Raw genomic sequence first — 13,521 nt, 5'->3', positions numbered from 1 at the left:
TATACTAACTATAAAGCGGGTCAGATCCACAATGTCTCCAAAATAAGGCACCAGATCTTATTCATATAAACCGTTTATGCTATATACTTGAACTTGATCCATGTTTATGTCTCTACATAAAGTTCAAATCTACACTAGATAGCCCCAGGATCTTAGTTTATTGGATTCAAGATTATAATATTCAATATTTACTAACAAGTCCTCAAGAACCACTTTATTGAATATAATATAATTTTAAACTACAAACTACGAGTTTTATCACATAAATTTTCTTAGTTTCGACTTTTTACTTGAAGTTCAGTATTGAGTTTTGACTGATGAAATTTGTTATTTTTTTTAATTTTAAAACTCAAGATTAATTATTTTCGCTAAGAAAGATTTAGACAAAAGACTTAAATTGACTATGAAATTTCACAAATGTCATAAATTAAAATTTATTTTCTTGATTAGGATTTCATATATTTTTTGGACAATTATAACCCTATCATTATTATTAATTATATATGATTTTTGAAATTAAATTTAAATTATTTCCTTATTCATATTATATGCAATTTAGTATGAAACGATAACTTTCTTATTTATGCATTTAATTAATGTCTAACTTTATTATGAAAATAAATTAGAAATAGTTTTTTAATTAAGTATAAAACAAAATCTTTTTTAATATGGAATAATTCAGTAATTAAGTATAATCGTATATCATATTATCCACGCCACGTTAGTAATCTCAGTGCTTCCATCCATCACTGGCAACATCTTCATCCTTTAATTTTTTTTTGTCTTTTCTTCCAGCTTCACATTATCCTTACCACGTTAATAATCTGAATGCTTCCATCAGTTGCCGACAATGACTGCATATACTACAGTCATGTTCCTCCTATTTTGTTTAATTTTATATTTTTCAGTTCATCTTTCTATCATGTTCGATATACCACTCCTTCGCTCTGTATTTTTTTCTTTCACATATGCTACTGAATAATACATTTATGTTTTGTGTTCTACTTCATATATACTATTCACAACTTTCTTTTTAGTTATGAATTTTTTTTACTGAAATTATATACCATACCACTGCATACATATATTATGCAACAGATCAATATATATTTTTTAATTATTACATATACTATTCATAAATTAATTTAACAAATTGAGAGCAAAAACTTTCATTTATAAAATCATAGAATGTATTATTTCATAAGCCAATTTTTCATTCAACCACTTTTTCATACAATTCCCTGGATCTTCAGTTCTTTCATCAAAGTTCTTACATCGCAAACATATTCAGTTCTCCTCAACATTACATATACTAGAAAACAACTAAAATATATATCATATTATTCAATATATACTAAATTACGTGGAATATATGAAAAACAATGCAAAACAAAAGAAATAATGGATTAAGAGAGAAATTGGAAAGTGAGAAAGAGATCGGGAGAGAAGAATTTTTGAACAAAATCACCAAAAGAAAAATAATTAAGGGACAATTTTTATTATAATATTTAATATAATTAATCAATTAACGTTAGCATATCTAATTAATGCAAATCTTAATCATGATCCATTTTTTTTTCTTTTTTCTAATTTTTAGTATATTATTAATAATAAAGATAAGTAAATTGGTCAATTGAGGCCTATATTTGTGTAAAATAATAGTTAATTTAGAATATTTCTAAAAATTTTAAAAAATTTAGATCGATATAGTATACATTTTCTAGCGATATGAACTAAGAACCTCTAGTTAATGATGCAAGAAGTAATGATGGACCTAACCCAATTCATAAAAGCCGTGTAGGTGAGAACTGGAAACCGGTTCAGAGGTTTGGTCTAAACATGGGGTGGGGTCTGGTTCTGAACCACTTGGATTCTCATCGGCTAATGCGTAATGGTATATTTTCATGTTTTAGGGTTTTGTAGGTTAAAGTTTTCTCACTCTAAATTGCAGTTTTTGGAAGGGAAATCTCAGACGCAGATAGACAAAGATGTTGGACATCAATTTGTTCAGAGAAGAGAAAGGCAACAATCCTGAAATCATCCGTGAGTCTCAACGCCGCCGATTTGCCAACGTTGAACTCGTTGATGAAGTCATTAAGCTTGATAAAGAATGGCGTCAACGTAATCCTCCATCTTTTATCCTCTACTATTTCATTTCTATCGCTTTTTCTTACTTCGTTTTGTTTTTCTTTTCTTTTTTCTTTTTTTGGTATTGGAATTGGTATTTGTTTAGGCCAATTTGAGCTGGAGAATCTCAGAAAGGAGTTCAACAAGATCAACAAGCAAATTGCTCAGCTTAGAATAGTAATTCATCTATCGATCTTTCTTCTTTCACGTTGCAGGAAATTGTCTTAGGAGCTAATGTTAGTTTCATAATTCATGCAACTGTTAGTCCCTATTACGGGATTTAAGTTGTATGCTGTTAGACCTCCTATAAACTATACGTATAACTGGATAGTGGAATGTTAATATTTGTTTGTACGGATAGTGGGGGGCCGGACCAGAGGAGGTTTAAGAAAGGTTCCTGAGTGCAGGAACTGTACTTAGATATCTAACATGTCTTGTGAAGGTTTTGGTTTTGGTTCAGTTTCCATTGTTCCGTTGTTTACTTGGTAAATTTTGGAAATGAAGGCTGGTGAGGATGCGTCCGAGAGGATTAAAGACACTGAAGAAAATAAAAAGTTGTCTGCTGAGAAAGATGTTGAAGCTAAGGATGTGTTAAAGAAGTTGAACTCAAAACTGGAAATAATTGGAAACCTTGTGCATGATTCCGTTCCCGTCAGCAATGATGAGGTATGATATTTGGCATCACTGCATTTGTTTTATTCTTTGTAGTGCTTTACTTTCTTAACAATGCAAGCAACTTTTTGTAGGCTAATAATGTTGTTATCAGATCGTGGGGTGAGAAACTAGTAAAACCGAAACTGAAGAATCATGTTGATCTTGTTGAGCTTCTTGAAATTGCAGATTCTAAAAGAGGTAATAAAGTATAGAAATTTTACTCTGATCAGTTGAGATATGCACAAATTTCTTATCATAGCTTCTTAATAACCTCCCAAATTTTCCCACTAAGCTTGTCACTGCTATCATAGGTAAACTCACAATCCAATCCTGAATTCGTCTTCACCCTCCTCTGCTTTCTTTTTATCTCCCTCTACATCTTTTCCCCCAACATCCTTCCTTAAAGCCAGAGAATAATTCAACGGACTCTTTGGTAAAACCCATTTCCTACCTGATAAGTTAGATACAGAGAAAGAAAAAAGTCTAGAAATTTCCTTCTGTTCCGGTATAAACATTTGTGACCTTTTCCCCTTAAAGGATTTGGAAAAACTATAGCGCAGCGACATCCGTGTCCATTGGCACTCTATTGGAGTGAAAAAGAACTTCCTATTCACGATATTTCAGTGGGTAACTCATCACTGCAACCAAACTATCTCTTACGCACGGTGAAGTACCTAGCTTCTTGTTCTAACTTAACAACCTCTGGACCTGTGTTCCTATATGACTACTCTTTTTCCATTTCCACTATTTTGGAGTGAAAAAAACTTTCTATTCACTGTAACCTTTCCCATCATATTCTCATTTTAGAGAGGAGAGAAAAACTAAGCAACATGATTGTTAAGCAATCAGCTTCGTACATGATAAGAGGACATTATGGTTGTTGATTATTAGAGCTTTCGGAGATTAGTGAATCACAAGGAGCCACCAAACTTGCAATGACATTCTCACTTCTAATAGTTTATATACCTTTAGCTCCTGATGTTTTCTCTGGTATATATCGTCTCATCAAATTAAATTCCCAAATTTCACATTTTTCACTGCTATGGAATCCATCCAGTTTATGCCTTCTATATTCCCATTGAAAATTTAAAAGATACAGAACATTATGCTAATTTCAACTTTATGGAAATATTTAGGTTCTGAAATAGCAGGAGGTAGAGGCTACTATCTAAAAGGAGCTGGTGTGCGTTTGAATCAAGCTTTGATAAACTATGGCCTTGACTTTTTGGAGAAAAGGGGTTATACAGAACTGCAGACTCCTTTCTTCATGAGAAAAGATATCATGGCTAGATGTGCTCAATTGGCACAATTTGACGAAGAACTTTATAAGGTCTGTTATTAATGTTTTGACAGGATCTATTGGAATTTAAATCCCAATGGTTCTGAAATGAATTCGTTCCTTCTTTAAATAAAAGGATATTGATTTCAAATATTGTTGGATGTGTGTGTGTATGTGTGTATAGGAATTAACAGGATTTCAAATTCAAATACTAATTACGATTTTTTCCTTTTCATTTCTAGTAATCATTTGAACAATTTTATCCAAATTTATTTCAAATTCTTCTCATTCCAAACAAAACAAATTAAAGATAATTCATAAAGTTTCAAATCATGTGATAATCCCTTTTTATACTTCTTTGATCCCAAACAAATCTTGATGACTTTCTTATGTGGAAAGTAAGTTTTTATTTGTAGTCTTGCATTTCAAAATAAGGATCTTGGTCCATTAGTGAACCGTTTTTTTTTGTTGTGTTTGGGCTGTGGAAGATTGCCAAAATATGATCATGAATTCATTGGTGTTCATTAGGTTACTGGTGAGGGTGATGATAAATATCTAATTGCCACCGCTGAACAACCACTTTGTTCATATCATCTTGAAGATTGGATTCATCCTTCTCAATTGCCTATAAGGTTTCTACATCTTACTAAAAATTGTCCACCTCTAGCACCCTATGAAAGCATTTTATTTTAATTCACTATTATTAATGCACCAAATAGGTACGCTGGATATTCATCTTGCTTTCGTAAAGAAGCAGGTTCCCATGGCCGAGATACTCTTGGAATCTTCCGAGTCCACCAATTCGAGAAAGTAGAGCAATTTTGTATCACCAGCCCTAACGACAATGATTCGTGGGACATGCATGAAGAGATGATAAAAAATTCCGAGGAATTCTACAAGACGGTAGCTTCTATACCTTGTATTGATGATTTTTCTGTTCAACAATTATAATTCCAAATCAGTAATCCGATATTTAGGCAATTTTATGAAACATTTGGCTAGAGAGGAAGTGTTATTTCTATACCCTGTAAGTGTTATTTTTTTATCTTTAGGATTTTTCTTTTTAATACTTTAAAAAATATTATCTATGAGCTCCTGTTCTTTGGATTGGAGCCTTTTTGGTTTTGGTTTTGGTTTTGGTTTTGATTTGGTGCTTATCTATTTGCTCTTGGAATCTATATTTCTTTTGAACTTTGGGCTTTAGGATCTCTCATCTTGTATCCCCTTTTGTTTTATTGTATTCCATCGTTTTCTTCTCTGTGGAAGCTTGGTTTTCCATTAACAAAACAATATTAGTGGTAGTAATTTTGTCTGATGTGAGATCTTATGTTTTGGCAGTTAAATATCCCATACCAAGTTGTGGCTATAGTTTCTGGTGCATTAAATGATGCAGCTGCCAAGAAATATGACTTAGAAGCATGGTTTCCTGCATCTCAGACTTACAGAGAGTTAGTATCATGTTCTAATTGCACTGACTATCAGTCCAGAAGGTTAGAGATTCGATACGGTCAGAAAAAGGTAAGTTCTTCATTACTTCTGAATTATTGAAGAATATGATTTGCATTGAGATTGTTGAACTTGGAAGTGCTAACAGCTAACAGGCTTCTAATAGGGTAGTCATTGATTTTTATAAATTAATTTATGTCTATTATCCTGGCATTCTTGTAACTTCTCAATGAAATTGGGTGGGTTAAATTATAAGCTTGGTCCTGAATTTTCACGGTTATATGTTAATTTATTGTATTTTCTGCCTCTAAGAATTTAATGCTTAGACCACACCGTATCTAAACCTGATTTAAGCCTGGTTATTTTTGAAAGCTGTCTATTTCATTGAAAAAAGTTTGGTTCTCATGCCACAAAATATCTAAACCACTCTGAATTCAACTCTGCATTAAACACTTGACACTGAGCAGTTGAGACATACCGTCAAAGTGGTTAAGTACTTAATTGATACTGTTAACAACATAGACCTATTAGACACAACATTCAAATTGATTGGTTGAGGGAATAATTAAAAAAAATTTCAAGTACTAGGATTAGATGGACAAACTTGCAAGTTTGAAGGGTTTATGATAAACTTTGTAAAGTATGCAACCACTAAATAGACACAACCTTGCAAGTTAGTTGGGGGGTTATTATAAACTTTTGAAGGACACCACATTATTACTTTCCTTTTTAATTTCATAGTGTTCAACTGCTATTTTGTTTTGATGGTGCAACTGCAGAGCAACGAGCAGACGAAACAATATGTGCATTTGCTAAATTCTACACTCACCGCAACAGAAAGGACTCTATGCTGCATTCTTGAGAACTACCAAAAAGAAGATGGGGTTGAAGTACCTGAAGTTCTACGACCATATTTGGGTGGAAAGGCATTTCTACCCTTCAAAACAAAACCGACAGGGAGCGATTCCAAAGGGAAGAAATCGAAGGCCTAATTGTGTACTTTTCTTTTCTCTCCCTTTGAATTATTAAATCTTCTGGCCCAAGGAAAAAGGAAATTGCTCAGAATATTGTGTTAGAACTTCAAATTATTTTTTTGGTGGGTATTGAATTATGTTAAACACTAACACTACTAGCCACCATGGCTGTTACGGTTGATTCATCTTTTGAAAACCTACTTTTGTTTTATCGTCAGCATACACTCTAGAAAACTGTTATAAATTGAACTTTCATATATCTGGGTTTGTTTTCTTTTTTTCATTCAGAAAAGTTTGACCAACACTTTTGAGATTGATGCTGACAAAGGTTTAGAGTATCCTTGGATTCTAAAGTAATTTTGTTGGGGTTTTGCAGGGCTGGCAATCGTTATCAGTCTTGTCAAGCAAGCCCAAAGCTCACTCCAATTATGAAATTCTTGGACCATTCCCACATGGTCTCGAAACTCTTATTTAGAAAATTTAGATTTGGTTTGAGATATTGCTAGGAAATGCTTTTTGGTATAATATAGCTTTTACTTTTATAATCCGCACTCACATTATGTCGACCAGTTTCAATAGATTCTCAGGAAACTGAAGTTGGAAAGAGTAGAAGAGATAATTTTATGCAAGCGAACTTTTTTTTTGTTTTTTTGTTTAACAATTTGAAGATTATTTTCTTTGGCAATTGTTACCGACCTATTTTGGTATCAAATGAAAATTTTGATGTGATCAATAATGAGTAGCGTTTTTGCTTCATCTATTTCAGTTGGTGTATTTGGAAAGCTTTGATATTGATCGAAATTGTGGAGAGGAAATTATGAGCATCATAAGTTTTGTTTTTGCTCTTATTATTCAGGTGAAGTGATCTTTTAGGAAAAGTTCTCAACTTTTTCTATTTCTTCTTTATCAAGGGTGAGTGGGTGAGGTCTCATGGTCAAATATCATTAATCACAAAACAAAAATATCATTATTCAGAAAAGTTTGGCAATGGCATGGGTGAGGCTGCCTTGAGCCTTCTGCCGTTGGATCTGTTCTACCAACTCCTTTTAACTCTTTTTCACCATTTTTTTTTATTTACATCACCTTTCGTTCCCACTTTTGAAAAATGTTCCAAAATAATCCCCCAAAGTAATTTTACCCTTCTAGAAAGAGCACAATCTTTTAAAACTTTGTTAGACAGTGAGATTGATGTCGTCCAAAATTTTAGTATGCCATGTTTCTATCTGATTTTATCTCTATACCATCGATTACTTTATTATTTCAAGAAAAAGTTACCTAAACCAATGTTGAACAATAAATTTAGTTACAATTAAACATTTCAACTTTCAATTTGATCAAATATACCCTTTATACTTTGTTAATAGTTGCCATTAGTCCCTTTTTAAATTAACATTTACTTCTTTGGTTATAATTGGAGATTTTAAAATTGACAAATGAAAATAAAGATTCTCTCTCATCTTCTATTCGTTTCTCTCACTTCTTTCTTCTCCCTTCACCATCCCTCCGCATCTTCATCTTCCTCTCCCCTTTCTCTAAGAAACTTGGTCAATTTCGGTCAATTTCGAACACAGTAAAATATGAGACACATGGAAGAAAAGAAAGACTGAAAAAAAAGAAAGGAAGAGGAGAACAAAAACTAGGAAAACAAAAAGAAAGAGGAAAACAAGAGAAAAAGAAGGAAGAGAGAAGAACAAGAGTCATGAGGAAATATTGTAGAAAGAGATTTAATAAGATGAGAGAGAATCTTTATTTTCATTTGTTAATTTTAAAATGTCAAATTATAATCAAATAAATAATGGTTAACTTTAAAAGAAGTTAATTATAACCATTAACAAAGTAGAAGACATATAATTCATGGAATTGAAAGTTTAAATATGTAATTGAATATGTAATTGTAACTAAATCTATTGTTTAGGGATGGTTTATGTAATTTTTTATTTGAAATAAATTTTGAAGAGTTTTTTTTTTTAAAAACCAAAATAGTCCATAAAAATAAGTTTTTGAAAAATATTATTTATTCTTAGTTCATGTAAACAAACTATATATATATATATAATAAATTATACAAATTATACCAAGTTTGAGATATTAGTTATAAGATGTTTGTGTAATGTTAGGATGAATGCCCTTGCTTTTATTGTTAGTAACCAAAAAGGCCTCCATTCAACCGAGGTAGAATCTTCAAATCAAGTGTACACATTCAATCATTAGAGAATCGAAGAATCAAGTTCTAGAGATCGAATTTTTTAGTTTTATATCTTAAAATTTGTAGATTGTAAATGTAATTTATTAACCATTATTAATAAAATGTTATTATTGTGATTATCAATAAGTTTTTATCGATTATATTATTGGTTTTGTCTTAATAGCTCCAAATCCAACAAATTAATTTCATAAACTGTCTTATGAGTCTTGAACTGTATGTGGAGACATACATGAATAATTGTTCAAGATACAACTTAAAGAGTCTATAATGAAAGGATAATGTTGGGTACCTATCTTGGTAGTATTATGGATATGACCCACTTTGTATTTCATACGAACACAATGAATCAATACGTTCATGTAGGTTACATGTGAGTATGGGGTATTCTATGTAATGAGTTTTTCATAAAACTAGATCACGAAATGGTAGCCACTAGATGTAACTATAGTGACTAGTTAGGTTTATATTTCAATAAGATGACTTATGCAACTTAGTCTTAATCTTAAGTGTATTATGAACTTCTGTTCGTTAGAGATTATCCTTTGATTTCTACGAGTGAGGCCAAATTTTCAACTCAATATGTTTACCATTTTGAGGACGAAACAAAGTGGTGGGGAGTTGGGAACATAATTACACAAAATGAAATTCACTAATTTTCGACTTTAGGGTAATTAGATAAGTGTTTCCTTAGTGGTATCTCTAGGACTTGAACAAAGAGTTTTACCTTCTTTATAGCACGAGAGATGTTTCTGTTTATTGGTTGGATCACATACAAGTTATTCATTAGAGGAACATTGATATTTAAGAACTAAGAAGTAACCTAGAAGTAAAACGGTAATTTGATCAAGTTGTTATTAGTCTATATAAGTGGACAAAAATATATCTGCTGTGAGAAGAATTCAATTGAGTTTTTAATGGAATATACACAATTAATGAATACTGATTAATATGGTTAATGCATTGAACCAACTAATCTCATATTGTTGTAGCTTCTGATTGTAAGTTCATTATGTATCCTTCTTAATTCATAAAGGATAATGAGGCTGATGAAATTTGAATCATTCAAATTCACTTAGAAAAATAATATAATGTATAATACATTATAATATTGTTTATATTTTAATTAAACTTTATAACATAAATTTAATTTTGAATTTAATTCAAAATTGATTTAAGATGGAATAAAATATTTGAATGAGTTAAAATTTTAATTTATTGTGAATCCTATTCATATTAAAACTAGAAGATAAAATTAATGTGTTTGATACACACCAAAACTTGATACCATGAGAGAAATACTTACTTGGATGTGATTCAAATATAGGTTAAATTAAATACGAGATATTTAATTTAATAATTAATTAATCGAATAATTAATCATTTAATTTAATTCGACTTAATTAAATTTTATTTACTCAAAATAAATTAAAATAGAACTATGGGTTATGGAAGAGAAATTTATTTAAATATGATATCAATTAAATATGATTTAGTTTAATTATAGGAGATTTTTTAAAAATAGTAAAATAAATTAAAATATTTACAAAACAAAATTTTGGATTCTATCAATGATAAAAACGGATAGACTTCCTTTTATATATATATATATATATATATATATATATATATATTTCATAAATATAATAAAACACCAAACTATTTGCAGCATGTGTAACAAAATAAAAAAGTCCATGAAGCCGATCAATTTTTTAAAAAATATTTCAAGTTTATCCTTTCTTTCCATATTATGCTATTTTTCTTTTATATATATTTTGTTGTAATCATGATATTTGTTTTTAATTAATCATAATATTGTATTTTTTTATATTGTTATTTGGTTCAAGATCGTGTACAAAATATAAAAAGATCTTGAAAAAAAATAGTTGGAATATTAGTACATGATCGTTTAAATTTGGCTAAATCTGAAAGATCATGTACCAACGAATCTTGAAATAAATCGTTTAAACTTAACATCCAAATCTAAACAATCGTGTAGTAAAATCTAAATAATTATATAATCAAATCTAAATGATTGTATAGTCAAATCTAAACAATCGCGTAGTTAAATCTAAACGATCGTGTACGAAATAATCTTGAAAAAAAAAACCATTTAGATTTGACTACTCAAATCAAAGTAATCGTGGAGCCAAATCTATACGATCGTGTACCAAATATATTATGCGCACGATTGGTCAATTAATCGCCTGTTGATTGGGTTCTTTTTGGTATTTTTCATTGTGAACCTATGAGCTTTTTTTCATTTTCAAAATTATTTTATACAATGTAAATATTTTGCCAATTTGTTATATTTTTTTAAAAACTTCATATAAATATATATATCAATTTAATTTAATTTAATTGATATTAAATTAAAATAAAATAACCCTATATGTGTGGGAGTTATTTAGTGGAACGTGGGTTGTTCCCACGTATCCGTTCTCTCTTCCCATATAGATATTCTTCTTCAACATGTAGAAGAAAAGTGAGGTGATTATCAACGTAGATCACAATAGCGTTATGTGATTATTATTCGCTTCTATGTGGAAAGTGAACAATCATTTACTTAGCTTTTTGTCCCTCTTTTCATTAGTGATCGTTTAAACTAACAGATCTAGCCTAGAACACTGAAATGTTATAGAAGGAGTATTGAAATACCTTAAGAAAACCCAGAATCAAGAATTAGGGTTTAAATATCATTTTGACACAATCTAATCGATCATTTACGATTATCAACACGATCACTTACCATGTTTAACATGATCGTTTAAATTTGAAGTCTTTTACTCATTGTTTAAAATGATCTACACGATCGTGTTGGTATGATCTAAACGATTGCTTACCATTTAACACGATTGTTTAGAATTGTCAACATGATTGTTAATTTGATTTGAAGTTTTTAACGTCATTTACATTGGACTACACGATTGCTTACCATAATCAATATGATCGTTTTTCATGATCAACACGATCATTTTCCATGGTCAATATGATCGTTTAGCATGATCAATACGATTGTATAAATTTGTAGCCTTTTTCTCCATCGTTGAAAAGAACAACACGATCGTGTATCATAACATAAACGATAGTAGATCATCATTTAGACTGTGTTACATGATCATTTAGAAGAAAATTACTTGCGCACGTATGTGGTCGATTAATCGCATGTTGACTAGGACAATTTTGGTATTTTTTATTTTGAGTTTGTGGACTTTTTGCATTTTTAGAATTATTTTATACAGTGTAAATATTTTAACGGTTTGTTATCTTTTTGAAAAAATCCCTTAAATTAAATAGAATAATTCCATTTAAATAATTTAAATACACCCTTCATATATAGTTTTAATTTAATTTAATAGAATTAAATTAAATTATTAATTAATTCTAAAATTAATTAGTTGCTAAATTAAATATCTTATATTTAAATTAAGGTTTTTTTTTTTTAAAAAATATAACAAAGCAACAAAAAATATTTACATTGTGTAAAATAATTTCAAAAACGAAAAAGGCCATTGACCCATAATGAAAAATACAAAAAATTTCTTCATCAAGATGCGATTAATTGACACCTAGGACTCATAATATATTTGGTACACCATCTTGTACCAAAATCGTTTAAATTTGGTTACACGATCGTTTACATTTTGCTACTCAAATATAAACGATTTTTTTTTTCAAGATGCTTTGGTAGATTTGACTAATTTTTGATACATAAATCGTCTAAGATTTGTTCGTCTAAAATTGAGTAGCCAAATCTAAACAATTTTCTTTTGTACACGATCGTTTAGATTTGTCTATTCTTTTTGCTACACAATCGTTTAGATTTGATCATGTAAATTTGACTACTCAAATCTAAATGATTTTTTAAGGATTCTTGGGTAGATTTGACCATTCTTTTGTACATTATCGTTTAGATTTGATCATTTAAATTTGGCTATCCAAATCAAAACGATTTTTAAAAAAGATTTTTTGGTATACGATCATTTAGATTTAGCTACGCAATATCCCAATGATTTTTTTCAAGATCTTTTATATTTTAGTACACGATCTAAAAAAAGTAGATCTTTTTATATTTTGTACCCGATCTTGAACCAAATAACAACTTTAAAAAATAAAAGAAAAATGACAGCAGAAGAAGAGAAAAAGACTGTTGGAAAGAAAAAGATCTTTTATATTTTGGTGCTCCTTGCAAATAGTGCATCGCCCTAACCTCTTAAGGCAGGGTCATACGCTCAGCCTGAGCACGCGCTTTGCCACTCGGCTATGTCATGACCTTGTCAAGTGCATGCAACTTGATCTAAAATAACCTGTTTCAAGAAAATGCACACCCATTTCACACACATGCATGACTCATGTCCACTACCCATAACATTGTAACTTTCAGAATCATGACCTAACTTTGAAAATTCATAACTTGAATTCCATAACTCTTTTGACAAAACTTCCTTATGTAAAATTGCTCTAAATTGTCGTAACTTTGAAAATTCCAAATAATAAGTCAGGTAGACTTCTAGAAATGCACCTTGCTCAGAATCTCCTGAAAAATGACCTTCTCGCCTAAACTTAATCCAATAAAAAACCTTCTTGATTTCAAATTGAACAACAGTCCCCTCTCTCAAACTAAACTCCATGTTTTAACTTTTAAGACTAATTTGAGTGATGATTTTGCATGAGTGAGTAGTGATAAATTCAATATTGAAGTTGACCTATTTATAGAGTTCATTGCATGAGATTAAGGTGACACTTAATCTTGATTAGTCTGACCTCTTAAGCTCCCTTGGTTGCCTAGCTTCCTCAAATAGCCAAGCCTTCCTCGCCCAGCTAACCTCTTAATCACC

At 30.3% G+C, this 13,521-nt stretch overlaps 1 protein-coding gene across 2 annotated transcripts; it reads left to right on the top strand.

The window, feature by feature from the left end:
* The first annotated feature begins 1,903 nt into the window (after positions 1-1,903).
* LOC101203909 (serine--tRNA ligase) lies at positions 1,904-7,219 on the top strand. 2 transcript variants are annotated; one of them, XM_031885985.1, is made up of 10 exons: positions 1,904-2,121; positions 2,234-2,304; positions 2,632-2,793; positions 2,874-2,979; positions 3,918-4,111; positions 4,589-4,692; positions 4,780-4,963; positions 5,399-5,578; positions 6,286-6,502; positions 6,857-7,219. In XM_031885985.1, the coding sequence occupies exons 1-9, from the start codon at positions 1,989-1,991 to the stop codon at positions 6,496-6,498; spliced, it is 1,347 nt and encodes a 448-aa protein (XP_031741845.1). In that variant the 5' UTR covers positions 1,904-1,988; the 3' UTR covers positions 6,499-6,502; positions 6,857-7,219. The 2 variants fall into 2 exon arrangements, with proteins under 2 accessions (XP_031741845.1, XP_011654444.1); XM_011656142.2 differs by lacking the exon at positions 6,857-7,219 and having other exon boundaries at positions 6,286-6,739.
* The last annotated feature ends 6,302 nt before the right edge of the window (positions 7,220-13,521 follow it).

The sequence above is a fragment of the Cucumis sativus genome, chromosome 5 (assembly GCF_000004075.3).
Source record: "Cucumis sativus cultivar 9930 chromosome 5, Cucumber_9930_V3, whole genome shotgun sequence".
In the NCBI taxonomy this organism is placed as follows: Eukaryota; Viridiplantae; Streptophyta; class Magnoliopsida; order Cucurbitales; family Cucurbitaceae; genus Cucumis; species Cucumis sativus.
This window is presented reverse-complemented; position numbering and strand designations above follow the sequence as displayed.